A 21741-nucleotide genomic window follows, 5' to 3' on the forward strand; every position below is an offset into this window, starting at 1 on the left:
CACCCCTCTAATCATACCCATACACATATATCATTACTATTATTTTAATTATTACTAATCTTTACTTACTTAACTTATTTTTATTGCTCAATTTGAAGGAATTAATGTGCCTGAATGATTGCATGTGACAAATAAACTTGATTAATTGATTGATTTTGAATATCTTGTTTAAAGCCTTTTCAAAAACATATGAGACAAAAGTGTAAAAGTTATCATCTCAAAGCTGCAAACGTTAGCATAACTAGCTTGATGTTTGCAGAGTTAGTTTTAAAAACGTACCGTTCTAGCACATCAACTGTGTAGTATTTCTATGTCAAAGTTTAGGCCAATGTTAGCAGCTCTGTCAAACAAGCAGTCAAACAAGGTTATGTTCGGATGATATCAGAATGTAATCTTATAATTATCCTTATCATACTTATTAGGACTAGTGGTAAGGATGCTGACTTTTTTCCTGGAACATGCAGCTTTAGCTTCAGTCTTTTGAAACAATATCATATATATAGCACTCAAGTACATACTGTATTTAAGACATCTTTACAGGGTTCAAGCTGACTTGTGTTTTTTCTTTAAACAACTCATATGGAGCTAATATTAGCCTAATCAGCCAGTTAGCTACAGCTGATAAAAACCGCCAGGCGCCAGCAACAGTTGTCATGTAGCCAGCAAAATTGATGGTCACAAGTTAGATATGAAAACCTTGCATTTGTCTACTGTACTGTCTGGAATCAGGGACTAAGTTTCAAAAAATACTAAGTGTGATGGTAATACCCCCAGCAGTATCACTGGAAATTGCATGAACCACAGACAGCTTTGTAGGTGCAGTAACAATAAGCAGGCAATAGCAGCATGAAGAAGCAAAGTCTGAACTACTGTGTGAAATAAACATTAGAGACTCTGTCATGCCAACACTTGCTCTAACCTTTGTTATAATGTGTGCTGTAATAGTTGTAGCTATTTTGAACTGCTGTGCCCGAAGCAACAGCTGTCATAAGATTACACAGCCTCATTAACTGTAAAGTACATCTGATTCACTTGCTTTAAACTCTCCTTCTCTATAAAGATGCATTTCCTTTGAATACATCATTTCTTTATGAAATTACTTTGGGCAAAGCAGCGGATGCAATGAATCAAAAATACTGAGCACAAACACATGCACAGATTTTTAGACTTGAGACAACTTCAAAAGTCTGCTAGTGAAAGGGGTTGCAAAGTAAGACTGCCAGACAGTCAGACACTACATCTCGATTTCCATGTGTCTGTACATGCGTGTATGCTTTAAAGGTTTAAAGATTGCGTAGAGGTTTTTGAGGTTTTAGGTTTATTTCCTTGCTGTCTTTCTACAATGATTAGAGTGTGTGAGTGTGTGTATTCGTGGTAGAAACGCAGCCAATCAGACGGTGCCAAGACAAACTGGTAATAGGACTCATGTTGCAATTTCCAATCATGATGCCAGAGTGTTCTCATGCACTGTTCAATGAGGTTTGACACATCATTTGGACTAATAGAGCGATCCTCGCCTTCAGCTTGCAGTCACACACTTCATCAGTATATGTGAGTGTGTGTTTCAGGATGTATATGCTGGGATTTCGGATCCTGCCACCACTAAATCTGTGACTCACGCTCTTAATGCTCTAACCAGTTGCTAATTACTTGGATCCTCACAGTGTTTTGTGAATAACAAAGTTGTGAGTTGGATATTAAAGAGGAACTTTTTTCCTCGGAAAATGACAGAGCCAGACATGATTTCATGTTTGAAACAGGTGATGGATGAATAGATGGAAGCCATTATAAACAGCAAGGAGGTTGAAAACACTTCCAACAGGCCTACACTGTGCCAGTTTGTCTGTTGCGCCAGCAAAAGACTTTTAATGAAGCTTTGACTATCATTACTCATGTTGACTGGAGCAAACATTTCCATTCAAAGCTAGTGGTAACATTTTGATATGATATTTTGTCAATTACAGTTCTTGGTCACATTATGGGGAAAATGCAGGTTGTACATGAATTAGATTTAGATTTTTGCATTTTCTTATAATTAATATGCTGAATTAGTGTGGTAAATTCTCCTTACATCATTCAAAACATAATGAACTGCTGTTTTGCCTGTTACTGCTGCACACCTGGGGTCAACCAACCGTAACAGTGATATAGTGGTAACAGCTAACAGGTGAAAGATGATGTCATGTCTAGTGTGTGATAGCCTTATAAGGACTGCTTAGAAATAGCAGCTATTTGCTGATAAGAACCGCTGAAGTAGGTCCACTGACCTTGTGGCACTTTGATTTCCCGATAACGTTTATGAAATGCATAAAACTTGCTAGTAAAAAAAGAAGCTCAGAGACTCAGCTCCATGCATTTACACGTCACTTTAAATTAAACTAAACAGTAAGTATTTCTTATTGAATTTGGATGGATTATTCAATTAAATCACCAGTGTTTAAAGCTGCACATCTCAATATTCTCAGCAATGGATCAAATGACTTTGTGTAATATTAACAGTGTTTTTTGAACTGACAAACCCACAGTCACTCAATTCTGCACGTGTACCCAGAGATCTGCAGAGTGTGATAGTGTTGCGGTTTCTCTGCCTGCAAATGTTGTTTCCAGCAGCAAAAGGCAGCTGTTTTCAGTGAAAAAGCTCTGATAAAACTACTGCACACTACCAGACAAAGTTAGTGACTAGCTGGCATTGAGCAGCTAAAGAGCCAGATATTTTTCTCAGGGGTTGGTGCACTGTTAAAAATTCCTTATTAAATCACTTGTGTCAAGTCATTAATCTTACTGGACTGGCTGATTTTTATATGTTTTAATAAAGACTAAAATTTACTTCATAGAATAGATACTTTTTTTGAAAGCCAATATATGTCCAAATCAAGCTAATTATGTTCCATGTCTGCTGGATGCGTAAATATGCTGTTTGCTAACATATTAGCCATGTTAACTTTATAAAGTGATAATATGTTAGTTTTGTGTTTTCAGCTTGTTGTGCTAGCCTGACGTGAAAAAATTAAAAAAAAAAAATCAATGAATGCAGCTTTAATATAGCTCTGTTTAAGATTTGCTGTTGGATATTTTCCAGTTTATCTCCACACAGTGTACATTATGGACCCTATGTTTCTCGAGGTAATGTTTGCATTATGTATGGGTTTTATTACAGGACAGAAACCTTACATTGAAGTAGTTTAACATTAATAAAGTTGTTTACCATCTTTCTCTGTGGAGTTTTTACCCTTCTAAATGTATATAAATAACCTGCCTTTATCCAGGCTGGTATCATATTATGGTGGAGCGTGGAGGAATCCAGCCACAGGGAGGCTGGTAACCCTGACTAAAAGTGAATATCATAGTCACTATTTACTTGTTATGGTAACAGCACTGCCTTTACAACCCAGACTACTTCATTAACATGGCTCATATCTCTCTGGCTCTCTGCTACTCACTCACTTCTTTCCATCACTGTGTCTCTCATCTACTTCCTCATCCTCATCCCATCTCTCTGACCTGGCCACCATGCTGTTGTTTTGCCACACACTGCCCTTCTTCTTTTCCCTCTTTTTTATGCCTCTTCAAGTCAGCCTGCCTGACTCATTTCTCTATAAAGCGGTCTGCTGTGTGACTGATGTACTCACTGACAGCAAGCCAAGATTCCACAGTTAAGGAGGAACTGTAAAAATAAGAATAAAAAAACAGATCTTGGAACACGCACAAAGACACTTTTTCCTCTATCGCTCCATATCCGTCTCCCTCCTCTTCCTCTTTGCAGGCTGCATTCAAGAAGTCTCACTAATTAATTTCCCCCCTGTCTTATTTTTATCTCTTGTTCTTCTTTTTTATCATCAAAATAGAATGACCCCCTGGCATCAAAAATCCCCACTTCAGGTCATGAGGAAGATTTCATTCATCATGACGGATGCCAAAATAACCCATGAAATAACTTGGAGGAGATCAGGCGACATCTGTGCAAAAACAGACAGTACAAGTGGAGGAATCCGCGTCAGAAATGAATTACCTACATCTCATTCCTCACATACCGTTCCTCCAAGCATGTAAAACCGACTTTCACAAGAGCACAGCCGTAAATACAGCACTAAAACAAACAGCATGTTACTATGACAAGGCAGCATTTACTATCAATGCCTCTCTTCCCACTAAAACGAATTCACAAGCTCCAAAACACATGTGTAACTGACACTGCCTGAGAGGCGACATTAGTCTGCTCCAAATCATCTTTACAGCCTCTTAATTAGAAACAACTGGAGTGTCACTAATGTGGTTAGATTTGCCAATGTGTCAAATGAGATTTCGTCCTCTCTAACGTTTTCACTTCACTTTCTAAAATCTTGCCGTCAACATTAGAATTCTGAATCAATAAGAAACTAGAAAGCACTCAGAGAGCATGTGCACACCTCCATCAAGGCCATACAAGCTAAATTTTCTATTGTTTATTTTAACAAAAAAAAAAAAAAAAAAAAGAATCTGCAGATGGACCCAGCTTTGCTTTCAGATCACCATTGTCACAACAGTTGTGACCTTCTCTCCACTGCTTCCTCAAAGACAGATTTGCCTTAAATAGGAAAAGAATGATCCATGAACATCTCATTAAAAAATGCTGTCTAGAGGATGTAATGGCAGAGAAAAAAGTCGATTAAAACTGGGAATTGTCCCTAGCTTTGAAAAAAAAAAACATTTTTTGGCCTAATTAGGACTCCAAAGCAAATCACCATTTAATGGTGTTGCATACAGTATAAACATAAAGATATTGCCGTTATGGTACTTGTGTATACTGTGTAAGGAAAATCCTTGAATAGGTGCAAACTGTGTCCTCCATTTCTTTGAAAGCCTCTGGCTTGAGTTGTGTTGTGTGTGGTAAAGCATAAAAATAACCTAACAAGTATAATGATCTCAGACTCACTAGAGTCAGTTATCATGCGGTAGGAGTAACAACACCATGCTGTATGTGGCATTAGTGCTGCACAATTGTTAAGCAGCAGAAATTGACCGATTTTAAAGGAGGGGTTCACAACTTTTCAAATCTGTCTTAAAACAACAGTCAGGTGCTCAAATGAACATCATAACAGGTTTTTGTTGCTGTAATCATTCCTCCTGTTCATACTGACCATTAAAAGATCCCTTCATAATGCACTTACAATGGAAGTGATGGAGGACAAAATCCACAGTCCTTCTGTGCAAAAAAAGTATTTAAAAGTTTATCTGGAGCTAATATGAAGCTTCAGCCATCCAAATGAGTTAAATCAAGTAGATATCTTTCAACGTTACAGTCTTTTTAGTGCCAAAGTCCCTCTTTTTGTTACTATTTGGTGCTAAAAAGACTGTAAATGTGGCAGATATCCACTTGATGTGACTAACTCAGACTGCTGAAGCCTCATATAAGCTTCAGATCAACTTTTAAAAGCATTTTTGCAGAAAATGTGTGGACACATTGTGGATCTTGGCCTTTTTCATTTACACTGAAGGGGATCTTTTAATAGCCAATATGAACAGGAGGAATGATTACAGTGAGGAAAACCTCTTTCACTGTTCATATGGACACCTGACACTTGAAAAATTGTGAACCCATCCTTTAAAGAAATGTGCTCTTTTCAATGGCTACATCTCTAAACTGGACACAACTGTGCATCTAGCTTTCAGCAGATTTGATTAACAGCAGCAACAATTTTATCACCTCACTGACACAGTGACAATACTGCACACATCCCCTGTCTGATTAATGAACAGACTTTCACGCGGCTGTCCAACAAAACACAACAAGCCCTGTTTGTATTTGCTGCTGTGGGATCACAATGTTCACCGCCTAAGAGTGACATTTGTTGCACATGTTTGGATGAACAAAAACACTCGCACTCACACACACCAGAACCCGTTAGTGTGACTCTCAAGCAACAAACCACATGCACATACACTATTACGGGCACGTCATAAGAATGTAATGCAGGGGAAGAACAATGCAAGGCATTTGTGGAGGAATAAGCCATGGCATTGGTCCAATAAACAAACAGGGACTTCCTGCTGCATGTGTCCTCAATGGGAGGAAGGAACCACAACCCTTACCCTTAGGCCTGAGAGAGAGTGTATGTGTGTGTGTGTGTGTTTCAGTAAGAGATACAGACTGACAAACACAAAGATTATGATTTCCACAGAATACCATACACATCCTTAATAGACCTACTTAACTGCCCAATTCAGTATGAAGTGCTGTTTTTTTTTTAGGCCAGTGTTGTCTTAGCAACCCCTGTATGGAATCAATAACAGGAAGATCAGAGTGAAGTGTCAGCTATAGAGCTGGAGATGATGATGATAAGTTAACAAAGTCTGAATTCCAGCTTGTTTACTAACTGTGTGCAGTGAACGGGGAAAACCTACCTATCAGTGCTGGTCATGGCCATGCATATTTAGATTACAGCTAATTTACTGTCCACATAATCACATAATCCATACCAGCGAGGTTGAGCATAATTTGCAAAACAAACTCACCAAATAATTGTAGCACATACAGTAGATTCTTTGAAATGTGTTGTAAAGAGGAGAATTTGGTGGCTGCATTCATTATCATGAGACTGGGACATGACCACAAGCAAGTCAAGCAAGCAAGGGAGGATCAAAACATGCCAATTATAAAGGCTGGTTCAGGGAGCAAGGTCGCTACTTTTGATGTGTCAGTTTTACAGCTAATGCATACAGTTAGCCTTTGTAGTTAGTGATGAAGGGGGTATTGGTTAGCTGGCTGGTGAACATGTATTGATGATTTGTATAAATTAAGAGATGAAGGTTCACTCAAATGTCAAGAAACAGACTTTCTCATGTAGCTATAGTGGTATCTACTGTACAGTATTATACAGAAAGGTTTGGTTTTATGTGCCCAGCTTTGGCTGTGAGACTTCTGCCTCTACCCCAAAACAACACAGGTAAGTGGAATTTCATTTGTGGTGCTTACAGCACGGATAAACAACTTTGTAGGGGAAAGTCCCCTCGTCGCTTCTAATGCAGACAGTACAAACCCATAAAAAACCAGGACAAGCTCTTTCCTCAACCCCCTAGGAATGCTGACCAATAAGACATCAGTCGGATTTCTAAACTTTTCACTCACCAGACCACACACCACATCCTGCAAACAGCATCGATTGAGGTAAGAAAAGCCCTCATCTCCTACATGGCCCGTAACCATCACCCCACCTCTTGCTCTCATAACTCACCTCTAGGAACACATACACACACACACACACACACACACACACACACACACACACACACACACACACACACACACTAGTAGAACATGGCCTGGACCCCTGCCACTGAATCAGCAGAGCTTCGTTAGTGGTGCTAAAAACCAGTCAACACAACAAGATGTGAGATGTTTGGAGCTCTTTGTTGAGTGGATCAGTTAGAAATAATGCAGGGAGGAATATCTGAGACCCCAGCTGTTTTTTCTTTCTTCTTGCCCTTGCTTTTTGCCATGCTGGTTGAATGCTTGCTAGTCTGAAGATGTGATTCGGAACAATAGGAGGTGAAACCTCAAAATCTAGAGTCATGAGTGACCAATGAAAACTAGAAGGGCTAAACCAGGAGCTCTCCTCTATTGAGAAATGTCCAGATCCAGACCGGTGACTTATTCATCATTTCGAGATCTAAACTCTAGATTCTCACCACAGCACATCTAATGCCATCTCTGCAAGAGGCCACCCCAAGTATTTCTACAAAATCTCTATTAACTTGCTTAAACCCTGGTGCTTTCATAATTGGTAACTTCAATTGGAAATTCAGAACTAAGTTGTTGTACTGTTGATTTGATTCACTGCTTCCAACGTAACAGTCATTTCATCTGTTTATCATGCATCATTCATTTCAATCATTCACAAGTCATAGCCTTGTGTACCAGTTTCCCCTTTCCCTCATGCATCTTGTTTGTAATATGTAGTTGTAGTGTTTTGCATTTGTAGTTGTAGTATTAGTAATAAATGTGTGTGTAACTAAAAGTGAACTTGCGCTTGCATCTCAGTCACTTAACCTTAAAAGACCATATACCCTCACAAAATCATAATTAAGATTATTAACAATCATAGTCCTAATTGACCTCTCTTGTGTGGCCAACTAGGAGAACTATTTCCCTTTTATTACACATACTCTAGTATGAGTTATGTTGTTGGACAAATTAACTTAAAATTTGAGTCATGCACAATAATAATTCATAATTCCCCCTTAAAATCACAATACTATTTGAGTGCACACATTCCTTACAACATTTATAAAACTGAAAAGCTGCATCTCTTCCCAGAATCAGTTTCCTTATTTCTCAGGATCACCACAAATGAAATTCACCAGTCATCTGACACAGGCCTGAACAAAGACAGCGGGCATTGAGAAAAAGTGGACATGTTCACATGTTTCTAAACACTTATGAGAACCCTCCCGAAAATGGGCATATGACAAATGTTTAAGTCACACAGACCCTTGTGGACCCTTGCAGCCATGCAGATGCTGAAACTATAAATCAAGTTTACTGTGGGTAAATTGCTATGCAATAATTAAAATAATTACAGATTTGTAAAAATTTTAAGTATTATTTGAACAGAGGCAGCATTCTGTATTACTATGTTAACTATCCCTTTAGCTTTGTTTTGTGGTCCTGTGTCAAAATATAGTCTTAAAGGATAGTTTCACATTTTTTCAAGACCGTCTTACTCACATGCACATATGTACACTGAAACAGTTTTAGCTTGATGTAGTAGTTCCTACTGTCTACTAGCTTTGAAGAGATCCCTTCCTTATCTGCAATATAAGAGATGGGGGACAAAATACATATATTCCAAATTTTATCTCAAGTTAATATGAGACCTCAGAAATTAGTAGAGTTAATCAAATCAAAGTGAGAATCTTCCCTCTAAGATTTCCAAATTCACACTTAATGTTACCCTGGACAGTGTTTCCTGACTGAGCTGTGGTAGAGGGACAGTAACATAAAGAGGGAATTTTGTACTAAAATGACTAACTTTGAAAGAAACTCACTTGAATCCATATAATTGATTAATTGTTCATGTAATTTTTCAAGAAAAAATGAAACATGTTTGATGGTTCCTGGGTCTCAAATATGATCATTTGCTGCTTTCCTCTTTTCTCACATAGGCTCTAAAAACTCTGGTGGCCAATTATTATAGTTTTCAGATAGAAAATAATCAGCTGAATAATCACTTCTGAAAATAATGTTTAGCTGCAAAATAACACAGACTACGCAAGCAGGGTAGTATTTTAGATTTAGATTACTGGATGGTTTCTTATTTGGTCGTAGGTTTGTTCCAGAAACCTTAGAGACAGATGTCTCAATACCCTGACTGATCAAATCAAAAAATTTTAACACAGCTTGAAACTACTAGATATAAGTGAGAAAATATGCTCTTTGCTCGAAGTGCAGTGCAGTCTCATCTCAGCGATATTGTCAAACCTGAGGTGTGAAAACTGTTGAAGCATAATCTGTTTTAACACTTGGCCGCCCTTCAGCCTCCCACATTATTTACAGTAGATATGTGCAGCCGATAAACGTTACAGTTTAGTCAGGGGGCGGGAAGAAGAGGAATATAATCTGCTTTAATAATACTGTAACATAGAAAAAGAATAAATGGCCTAACCCAAAGAACAACCCACTGAGTCTACCTCACTGTCATTCACTACAGAGGTGTTCTGTGTCTGCAGGGCCTGTTCACCATGTGCTGGAGATGTTTCTGATTTGAGTTAAACACAGACAGGAAACCATGTGTCTGAGCTCTCCAGTGTGGCTGCCCTACACAACCACACACACATGCAGAGGCAAAGACAGACACTCAATTTTTCTTCTCAGCACTGCTAGAGGCAGCAGCCAAACACACAGCGTAGAACGCCTCTAGCTGCATGTCAGCGACCACACTGAGGATTCCCCTGAATGATGTTTACGTGTGATGCAAACAACACGTTTCCACTTCCTGTTTGTGATGATGATGCATTCTCCGTCATTCCATGAGACAGTAGCAACCATAAAGAGACCCACTAAAAGAAACAAAAAACCCCCAAAAACCCACCCACAACTTCTGTTATGTGTGCGAACAGCTTCAAACACCAAAATACACGTACAGTTTCCTTGTCAGTGGCTGGAGAAAAAGTCAGTGAAGGAGGGGGAGGAGGTGAGAAGACAACCACGGAGAGGAATAATGATATATTGATAAGTGAAAGAAAAAAAGCAATGATTGACAAATTTCTAGTTGCAGAGTTTACAGTTAGAAGAAAAGGAGAGGCAAGGAATGACAAACCAAGTGCTTGGTTACTCATTTATAGCTGAAATATGAGGAAGGACTGCGGATATATTACTCTGCTAAGCAAATGTTGGAGGTTTCTGATAAACTGTGCAGCTGTCTGAACTGATAACCAACTGATTTTATAGCTGGTTAGCCAGACATACAGTAACAGACATGCAGATGTGTAAACAATGTCAAAAGTGGTTGTAATTTGCATGATTAGTCTGTTTTTTTCCTGTGCAGGCAGTTGCATCAAATACATTCAGAGCAGGTGTGAATAGACAAACATACTGTACATATTTAAAGGATGAGGCTAGCAATATTCTATATGGTTCATACTGTCATTTAATTGATCCTACTAATAAGTATTATGTGTGTATCCAAAGTCTGATATATTCTTATTCCTCTGTGCTGTAGAGCTTCATTGTTGTACAAAACCTATTAAAAACACATTAATAGGACACACTGTTGCACTGGGTGACATGCTCCTTCATTACCATGAAGACAGTATACTTTATTTTGACTCAATTCACCACACACTGTCCTACTGCAATAAATACTCACTTGTGCACCAAATGTGTATTAATTCATGGCTGAAAATAATCCCCAACAAGTGCACACTCTGCTGCAGTCTGCTGCAACATTAGCATTCATTTGAATTTGTGTTTCGGGCCACCTTTTAGCTCTGTTTTGGCCTCTACCAACTCCTTAGGGAAAATATTTGCTTCTTTAGATGCTAAATGCTCCACTATGTTCACCAGCTGGTCAGTAACTTTGTTTTTCTGTCGTTTGGGCCTGTGCGTGTAGTGTACAGTGAGTTCATCAGAACTTGTTCACTAAAAATAGCTGCTTGCTTCATTTGAAACGTTGATGAGAGTGCTGAGAGTGAAATAAAAGTCGTGGGCCGTGAACCACAACAATGAATGAAAGATGCTAAAATGCTCCATAGAGCTGAAGGGGAACTACAGAGGTAATTCTCTGAGGTTTGTCACTGACCCAATAAATAAATTGATAGTGCAGCTTTAACCTCATTATCACACCACATTATCATGTACTTACTGGGGGAGAATGACAGTTTGTCGTTACACTCCTCCTCATCAGTACAGGAGCAAAAGTGAGCCATCCCAATTGTTGTGTTCTTCTCCTTCATCACACAGGTGGAGCTGTTGTAGTCCTCCAGCATAACACCATACAGTGGCCTGGATGGATCATGACAGAGTGTTTCCATGGAGAAGTTGGTCTCATTTTTCCTCCTGAGAGACAGGCAGACAGACAAAGCAGAAATGTAATGAACAATTTATACTCAAATAGCTATCTAGTAAATCCCATCTAAGAGATGAAGACAGTTTTCTGCTCTCAGGTACCTACCAGATAGCGACACAGACCTCGTTGCGGTCAATGCAGGTGGATGTGATGGAGCAGTTGGACATGCAGGTCCCTGTACCGTTACAGGAAGAAAGCTCCAGATCACAAAACTTACAAAGCTGATTCATATGGAAAAAGGGGGGCATACCTGCAGAACACACACAAAAATATCCATCAGGTTGGCTTCATGTTTCAACAGTAGAATTTACTGAACATATTCATTTAAGGAGATAAATCCCATACATTATTTCTTTAAAGCCACTTTGAGACAAACTTTACAATTGTAACCCAACTACCATACACGTGAAAAGCAATTCTCCACTCATAACCAGTTGTAACATGGCGAGGCAGGCCTGTCAAGCTTTTGATTTCTCAACATGTTGAAGCAGTGTGCATGGGGCTGCAGTTAGAGCCATACTCTGTTCAGGTAGGATTGCAGTTTCTTTTTTAACCCTTTCCAAAACCAATAATACCATGAACAAATATGATAATACAAACAATAAAGCAAAAATCTGACTTCTTGCTTGTCCAAGTATGTAAGTTAAGCAGCTAAACAGGGTTATGTTAGAATGAGCCTGATATCAACAACAATGCAAGAATAATGCTTGTTTTTTATTTCCATGTCTTTTAATGGATCAACAACTTGTGAAGATGCTAGCTTTTTGCCTGGGGCATGCAGCTTTAGCCTCTGTCTTTTAGCACATTATCCTGTATCTAGCCATTAAGTGCTGTTATCTCATTATATTATTTTACATTATTTAAGACCAATTTGGGTTCTCTTTGGGTTTTAAAATGAATAAAATATTAAAAATCAGACAGAGCCAATGTTTCAATCAACTCATTTAGCTAATGTTAGCTTAATTAGCTAGCAACATCTGATAAAATCTTGTCATTTCAGCTCACAAAATTGATGGTCAGTGGCTAGAAATGAAAAGTACGAAACCAAAAACCTGTTGTTTCAAAAATCACTTTTCAAGTTCAAGAATTTCAAATAACAACAACAACAAAAAAAAAAAATCAAGAATTGAGTGAACGTGGTAAGTCTGTCACTATTATCACTGTGACTGCATTATATGCCGTGTGAGAACGGAAAACTTGACAGGTGTAGCAACAGTAAAAGGAGGCAGCGGACATGGTTGTGTGGTTAGCAAGACTGTCAGAAGTCATGCAGCAGATTAAGACACACAAGACACATCAAACCAGGTTTGATACTTTAAGCCTATACTGTACAACAGCATCAGCTGCCTGAATCCCACCAGGTCAGGACCACAAACAACTTTCAACACAGACAACCACAACCAGGTCAATGCCTCCCCTGAGCTGCACTGCTTGTACCTAGATTGACTACCTCAAATGTAATGGGGCCGAAGGAAGCCATCAAGCCATGCAAAAATAGGCAACAACCACACTGAACCACCAACACAGTAAACCACAGCTGAATCAATAGGATGCCTGTGCCAGGTTACAGTAATTTCTTAGATCAAACCACTTCAGATACATAACCAAAAGCCTTTGAATCTTTGAAATGCCTTCAAAATGACTATGTAAAAAGGGATTTCCTGAAAGAAGCAATAAATCAAGTTCATTCTTTTTTAAATTCACTTAGGCATCAAAAATAGACTGTAGAGTGTTTTCTAATCTGTTTTACTGTTATGAGTGCTGTAGGATTTCTGGAGGTAAGAAAGATGAATGGAAAGTTCTGTTAAATGTGAAGTCAAATCCATCTAACAAATGATTCACAAGGTTTCTAAAAAACATGTCTACCAGTGGATAATTATAAATGTAGGTGCAGACTTAGAAGTGGTAACTCCACATGACAATTGTTTGTCATTTACTCAATGATCTTTTCCTATTTTAGAAATGTCACAAATGTCATTTGCAGCCAGTTATGTTTTCATTTTTGCTTATTATTAAAGGAATAATTGGCCCTCGGATATAGTTTCATTGTCAGATATCATCACTCTGGCTGGTTGAAAGGTATTGCATGTGGTACAGTGGGTCGCGTGCTGCCTGGGCTGGTTGCATAATCAGTAAAATCTTATCCCTGTCATTCTCCTTAGCATGCTAGCAAGCCGCCTACGCCTCTCTGATCTCCTGACCTGTTCAGACCTGCCTCTCTGACTCTAAGCCCCTTGACTGGTGGCCTGGGAGTGTGTGTAAAAACCCTAACTAAGCCACATTGGCCTGTGTTAGTCTGAAGTTTACAGAGCTTAAATATGCATTTTTAAACTATGTTTTTTAAGCTAGAAAGGGAAGGAAGGGAAGGTTTCTGGTTGACTGGAAGACTTTTGTGTTCAAATAATCCTGACTTGCAGGGTGGTATAGAGACTCTGGCATATACAGTAGGGTTCAGGTGTTGTGGTGTAGCAGGGCGGTTTCAGAGTTATGGAAACCCTCCTTCAGCTGGGAGGTCTAAATTTAAGCCTCTATGTCGCCAAGCATCTGTCCTGGTTCAGCTTCACTGAGCAGGACTCTGAACTCCTTCCAGCTTTGTGCCATTCTCATCAGTCTAACCTACACTCCTGGTTGGGATGGATAGCAATGAGGGTTTCAGGTTCTGGTCCTGACGTCACACCCCGCTAGCAGCTGTATTATATAGCTGTTCTTGTTCCTCAGGTTTACTGTCAGTTTTCTAAAATAAATATCTGTAATACAGCACTAGCTACCTCTAAGAAAAACCCTAAGAACCTAAGAAGAACCCTGCAATCTTCTAATGTCATCTTTAATCATCCTCAACTTTTAGCTGTAGCTCAACTCTCTAAAAAATGTCTGTGCATTTCAGACCGTATCTTGTCTTAAGGCCGAAGTCTGTCAAGCTGGTGCCATTTTGGTGATGGTCTTGGAATTTGAGAAACAGTGTTTGTGACCTGTTTTTAGTATAGATTTTTAGTAATCTGTGTTATTATAAATGTCAAGGAGGCTTTAATAAGGTTTGTTTTGTCATTTTGAAACAGGCTCTTATGTTGCACTGAGCCTGAAGTGTGGGATACAATGTTCTATTAAACTCCATCTGATATCAGTATCTTAATTCCACTGAGTGAAATGTTTCAACAGTACACATTCTGGTATTGTAAGATTAGCGATTAAGAAACTTAAACAAACAAGCACTGTGATCAACGGATATCACATGATTATCATTTCAGTCAGGAAAAACATGTCTTGTATGAATTGACCATTTTTAGCAAATGCCTTAACAGCCAGATTTGACAGGAAAGTCTTTGCTCTTTGAGCAAGGAGGTGAAACAGCAACAATGATTCTGCTCAGGAGAACTAATTTCCCCTTGATAAACACATACATGAACAAAATCTTAGTAACAATACCAAAAGTACACCAGTTGGGGTGGTGGAGAAAGCGTTGGCATGAGGGCATCAGCATAGTAATAGTGAAAAGTGTTGGGTTGCAATGGCTATAAATATGATTGGATGTTAATTTTCAGCTGGTAGCCAAACTGTTGAATGAGCCAGTGATTGTGAGGCATGAATGAATCAGCTGATGCTGATCAGCTAATGCAAGTGCAACTTCAATGCTCTGACTGAACTACCGTAGGGCTATGCTCCATTAATGGTTTCCATGGAACTAACTCAGGTCAATTTTGGTCAGTTGTACTGTATGTACAAAATCAAAATTAGCTTACCCCTTTTTGTCATTATCAACAGTGTTAAACTGTGCAATGTAAACTGTTCAGATAAAGATGTGGGTCAGAGATGCAGGTACATACTCTCATCACATTTTTTGACTTAAGAGACTCTACAGATTTAGAAACGAAAGAGATGTCTGATACCACTTAACCATGATGAAAAAGGCCCCTCTCTTGCAAACAACAACAACAACAGCCGTCACACGTCTGAACCCACAACATAGACAAAACATCTGCATGAGTTGCAGCCTGTGCTATCGTAATATCAACTGACATAGTACCACGTCTGCAGTCCAACGGTGAAACCCGACCACAGGAGGGCTTCAGGTCTGACATGCATGAATTCTCATTATCCTCCGTCATGTCGTTAAACTCCACCAATTCTCCTTTAAGACCCAGGCTTCCCTGATACAGTATGTGTTTATCTGGGTGGGGGTGTGTATGTGTGACACCTGATCATAGTCTCATAAACCGGGTTATTCATTTAATAGGAAGCACGGTTAATATACTTTCAAGACACATTCCGTCACATAGATTCTAGTTTGGGGCAGGACAGGGAGCGTGAAATAGCAGAGCGCTAACACCCACTCACAACCTCAGAGACAAATAAAACCTGCTGATTTAGTGCAGCAAAGTGCCACAGAGAGTGAATGGATCTGAATGAGTAACAGGGTTTGAATTACACTCTGTGCAGCCAGTGAGCTCAGTAAGTTCTTCATAGTGCTAATTAATCTTTATTGTATTGTTGTGTAACATTGATTGCACATTAAAAGCTCATTGACCATTAGCTTTTTATGATTAGGTCAATTATTGTTGAGAAGAATTCAAGGTGAAAGATGGGTGAAACAGCACCCTAAATGTCCCCATTTACTATCTTTTCTGGATTTATGATAAAATAACAGTGCTGTTGATCTTAAGATAGTTAGAGGTTGCAGCTTTACACCCTTTACTTTGAAGTTCCAGCAGATTGTGCCGGTGCAGAAAGTTAAAGGGCAACTGCGCATAAAGGTCTGTGGAGGTATGTGGGTCATTGTTCCAGCTGCTAAAGTACTTTGACTTTCTCTTTTATTACTGAACTTTTTCCTGCTGCAATTCCATGTGTAGGAATTATAGTATGAAAACACAAGTGACTTCAGTGCATCACAGGAAAGCGTGCACCATCATTAACCGTGCTTTTGATGGCTCCTGAAGGGGCTGTAATTGAAAGTTGAGGTTTCTGTGTGCTCCTGTTACTGCAGGAGGGAAATCATGCTACTGTGACCGGCTTCCGTCTGGCAGTCAGACCAATGAATAAACTTGATAAATACATGTCTTCTGCATTTTAGCACCAGGTTCAGATGCAACAGGAACCAATATTATCCTCTAAATGTCAATAATGCTGTGAGTTAAAAACTGTCCAAAATATTTTGAATGATATAAAATGTTTAGTATTCACAATATTGGGGAAAAAACATGCATGGTCAAAATAACAGAAACACTTAAAGGTGTTAAAGACAAGGTTGCCCTTTAAGCCCATTCCTGTTTGCTATCATTTTGGAACCCATAGCTCAGACTGTCCATCAATTTCCAGGCCACAAACCTATGACAAACTCCATACTTATGCCATTTAAATGGATAGTTTGAACAATTTGACATTTTGATACATATTTGGCTTCATATTTGCTGTACAGACATGTCAGTAATATTTATCTCATTTAATATCCATCCATCTAATATTTGTCTACCTCTTAACAGCCCATAAGAAACATACCAATATCCATCATTCCATCACATCCTATGTCCACTAACATCATCTAAATAACAAAAAAAATCTGTTTACTGGAAAAGGCAAACTCAAATGCAAACTTATTTTTCTGGAGCCACTGGAGAGCAAAACCAGGCATATCAGCATTGAAACTCCAACTCTTGTCATATAAAAGCTGACAGAGCACCTCATCCAATCAGCTGAAAAACCATCCTCTATTTCCGCCCCTCTCGTCTTCCCCTTCCCCTCTTTTTCCAAACCACTGAGAATGTGAGCTCACAGTGGATGGGGGGACAGACAGGAAGACTGACTGCCGTTTATCACCCGTTCACAGGAAAGGCGGCTCAGAACTGTTCAAATGTGAATGGAAAAAGTAAGAAATCTGCATACCAGGCAGGAATACTACAGTATAGGCCAGGGTCACTTAAGCAGTAGGTCAGGTTTCAACAAAATGAGCTTTAATGTATCCACATGTGATACATTTCTGGAGCCATGCAGCATGTCATATAAAAATTGACAGTATTGTGCTACTGGGTCTACTTCTGTCACCAAAATGAGGGGAGACAACTGGCAAGAGGCTGCACAGGGCTACATAACTGCCACAGCGGGAGGCTCGGCTCTCTCCCTCTGCTCCTGAAAGTTATCCTCCCACCTCTCTAACTCCCTCTTAATCCACCTCTCTCAGACTTGGCGCTAATCCTCTCATTCCTCCTGTCTTTATCTCCCTCCCTTAACTTTCTGAGGTTCCCTCTCTCTTTCTGCCACCTTCGCCTCCATCCCTCTTTTTTTTTTTTTTGTTTGTTTTGACCCAGTGATTCAGTGAAGCGAATTGAGAGGGGAGAGGGTATAAGGGATGTTGGCTAATATGGTAAAAATCAAAGGGAGACACTTTGGTGAGGTCAAAGTGGGTGACCCCTCTTCTCATTTCATGCCCGGTAAAGTCAGTGTAAACACTATATGGAATCAGGGCTTTGCAGGGCCCCGCAGATGTAGATATAGAAGGGCTCTCTGAGGATGTAATCTAATGCAGCTAATTCAGCTTCAATAATATACCTGGGAAACTCTTATAAACTCAAAGAATCATCCAAAATACAATACCTTTGCGGCCAAAAGAAAAGACTAACCCATTCAAAGTTAAAGCTCTCTTCTCATCCAGCCTACTGTTTTCCTTTGCCTTTCATTTTTGAGTGGCACCTTCAAAATAGCCGGCGTCCGGCGCTGTCTTGGCTAAGCACAAGGAGTATGAAATACACAAGCTGACTGTGGCCTCTGCCCTGACACAAGAGAGAGAGAGAGATTCCCTAGAAAGGAAGGAAGGAAGGAAGAAGGAAACTTCCTGTGACAGCCCACCAAGCGGATGGTTATCAACATCAATTGAAAGCAAACAAAGAAAGAAAAGATCAAAACACCAAGGTCCGGCCCCGGTGTTTGGATAACCAAAATGTCAAGCTGCTCTAGCACTGGGAGAGTGGTGAGCAACTTCTTCCGGCCTGAGGTGCTCTGAAGAATTTCAGGCTGGAATAACAGGGAGTGTGCACAAGTGTGTGTTCATGTATATTTGTGGGAAGCACGGGGGCATATGGGTGGACATTTGTATGTGTCTGTGTGCATATGTGTCTGTGTGTCTATCTGTCAGACATACAATGCAGCAGGACCACACAGTCCTTTTGGTATGTGGGATTTCCAGGTTCAAAATAGGCCCCACCGTGGGAGGAGGGCAGGAACAAACAGGAGAGACAGAGGGAAAGGGGCAGAGAGGAGGAGAGGAAGAAGAAGAAGAGGGGAGAAGGGCATGACGGATGTTTTGCTTTTCAATCTACCCAACCTGTCAAAAAGTGTGGGGGCATTTCTGTGGTTTATTGAAACTGGAAGCGTGACCGTATGACAGGCAGAAATCAGACAAGTCAGTTAAACTGTCATGGTTAACACATGGGATTACAGTTCACAGGAGGGAAACTGGATTGCTGCTTTGCAAATGACTCACAAGAACACTTTCTCACAAAAAATATCTTTCACTATGATCATGTAGAAACACAAGTGGTTTAATTCTCACGCAGGTACCAGTGAGTCAGTCTATACAAACTCATGCTGTGCACTTTCTTCTAATCCATAGAGCCTTATTTTAAATTCAAGTGGAGATCCCAACGTTTACAAAGATAAATATGTAAATTTTGAGTGAAATGTGTATAAAAAGTCATAGGGTTTGAATATTTCACTCAGTGTAAACATCATGTAGCTTCAGAACTGCAACAAGCTGATACAGGATACATATGATGCTGTAACCTTTAAGGGGCACCCACATGATTTCACATTGCACTTTCATAAAGCTGTGGGACTCACAAAACAGAGATTTGAAAAAGAAAGGTCAAAATCAGAGCAGCGGAGGCTGTGCTCAGTTTCTAATACAAGTCAGACTCCAAAAACACTGGATCCTACAATCCCCATAATGCAACTCAGTAATAGTGTCTACACATTTTTTAAACTCCACATCCCAAATTCTTAACACAAGCTTTCTGTTAAAAAAATCTGTCTCCAAGATAACCTCACTGACGTCATCAGGATTATTTTTTTCAGATTTAAGGAAGCTCCTCCAGAGCCACAGAAGACATTATACAACTGTTTTCACATGCTGAGTAGTACTCCATGTCACATGTAAACTGATCTCAATGTGTAAAATTGGTGGAGTCCCAAAACAATTCAAAATGACATCTCAGCAATTACACTATTTTGCACAAAACAGCAAAATCTTATGGACACAAAATGTTCAGACTAATTGTTTTGGTTTGTGTTTTTTGAGATTTTGTTTAAGTTGAGCCTTTGCTGCAGTGAAAGTGACTGATATTTAGATGATTATTATTACACTTTATACGAGCAGACATTTAATACAACCGTGAAATTCTTTAGTCAGGTCAGATTTTATAGAAAGTCCTGTTCAGGCTGCTGTGGTGAATAAAAGATTACGTGATAGTGGAAAAAAAGACTATCTCATATGCGGAAAAACACTTGTGCAGATGTAAACAAGAGACTACCGTTAGTTAATGTTAAGAGTAGCCAGCAGTGAGGAGCATAGCTGAGCTGTGTATCAGCCCGCTGTATGAGTCACCTGTTGCGCCTGGCTGTTCTTTGCTCTCCGGAGAGCCATGCGTAACGTCCTGAAGGGAAACTTTCCCAGGCTCGTTACAACAACAGCCTCCAAGTTTTTGGTTAAATAGACGAACACTGACAGAGGAGAGGAGCGTGGTGATCTTGTGGCAGGAAACAGACAGCGAGATGTTTAAGCATAAGATATGCGTAACTCACCGGCAGCTCCGGGCTCCAGCAGCGCTACAACGAAAAATATAGATAAAGCTCCCCGTAAAGATAAAGAACCGCGCTGTCGCTTCATGTTTCTGTGTCCTCCGCCCAGAGATTCTCATTCAGATTAAAGGTAAACCACAGTCCAGTGGAGGAATGAGTTTGGTGTGTCCGCTGTGCTGTGCGCTCCACTCCGCTCAGCAGCTGGAGACTCACTGCTGAACCATTCATACACGCACACACACTGTACACTCATACACACACACACCCACACACACACGGGACAGGAAACAGGAGGGAGGACTCTCTCTCTCTCTCTCTCTCTCTCTCTCTCTCTCTCTCGCTCTCTCTCTCTCTCTGTATGTGTGTGTGTGTGTATGTGTGTGTGTAATTACCTATCCAAATAGTGGAAATCGGAACAGTAAACAGCTCTGTATACATTTACATAAACTCAGGGCGGTGAAATGTTGCCAGCCAGCTTTCTGGAATATCACAGTACCTCCACAGATTTTCACTAAAGTGTAGACCTACAGTTAACAGAGTCCCAGCCTGAAGGAGAAGACATTTCACATACTTTCATACCTCAGAATATATGAGTGATTTGTTTCATGATTTTGTTTATACAAACAAGGCCAAAATGCCTGTACTGTATGTACCCATTAATCACTTTAAATAACAAGAAATATTTAAAAAATCTGTAGGGCATATATCTGAAGACATTAGCAGTATGATTCTTCAAAAGTGTCCAAAAAGGATTTTTAAGGCTACACACTGTGGAATATACAGTAGCCTATATACGTTTCTATGTTGGGAAATTAAAGGGGGTGGACAAAATAAAAGAAACATTTCCAAATAAATCACACCATTCATCACAACACCACAAACTATTACTTGATAAACTGCACAGGATCAACAAACAATGATCATTGATAAAGGTTGTGAGGGAGCCTGACCAGAGTGGATAAAAAGGTGGTAGGACACAGACTCAGACTTGTTGAATGACTAATAAAAAGAGATTTATTCTGTCCAGTGTGACAAAACAAGTGTCTCAAAAAAGAAATGATTACAAGCAAATCCAATTTAACTGGCTTAACTCAGGATAACTCAAACTAAAGCATGATCATGTGCTCTTCCTAAACCCACATCTCTTCTCTTAAATAGGCCCACCAATTAACTACGCAGAACCAAGTTTTTTGCAAGGGTGTCCTTTTCCTTATACCAACTGGCATATAACAATGCTACTTGTGTCAGTCAACAATGTTTACAAAAAACACATCATCCACAGAATAATCCTCATTACAAGCCGAAATAGTGCAAATCATATATATACTAAACCAAACATTTAACCAAGTAAAATAAATCACCCGATAGTTGGTCTAACCCAGTGACATCACTAGTGATGTCAGTGAGAGTATATAAA

General features: G+C 39.6%; 1 protein-coding gene across 1 annotated transcript in view; it reads right to left on the reverse strand.

The window, feature by feature from the left end:
• tgfbr2b (transforming growth factor beta receptor 2b) overlaps window positions 1–20530 on the reverse strand; it is a 43746-nt gene extending 23216 nt beyond the window's left edge. Inside the window, exons 1-3 of the mRNA XM_042425112.1 lie at window positions 20328–20530; window positions 11649–11793; window positions 11340–11533 (exon numbers count right to left, since the gene is read on the reverse strand). Coding sequence (XP_042281046.1) covers window positions 11340–11533; window positions 11649–11793; window positions 20328–20412 — 424 coding nt within the window. The 5' untranslated portion in view covers window positions 20413–20530. The remainder of the gene's footprint in view (window positions 1–11339; window positions 11534–11648; window positions 11794–20327) is intronic.
• Between the last annotated feature and the right edge of the window lie 1211 nt (window positions 20531–21741).

Source organism: Thunnus maccoyii, chromosome 10, assembly GCF_910596095.1.
Source record: "Thunnus maccoyii chromosome 10, fThuMac1.1, whole genome shotgun sequence".
NCBI lineage: Eukaryota > Metazoa > Chordata > Actinopteri > Scombriformes > Scombridae > Thunnus > Thunnus maccoyii.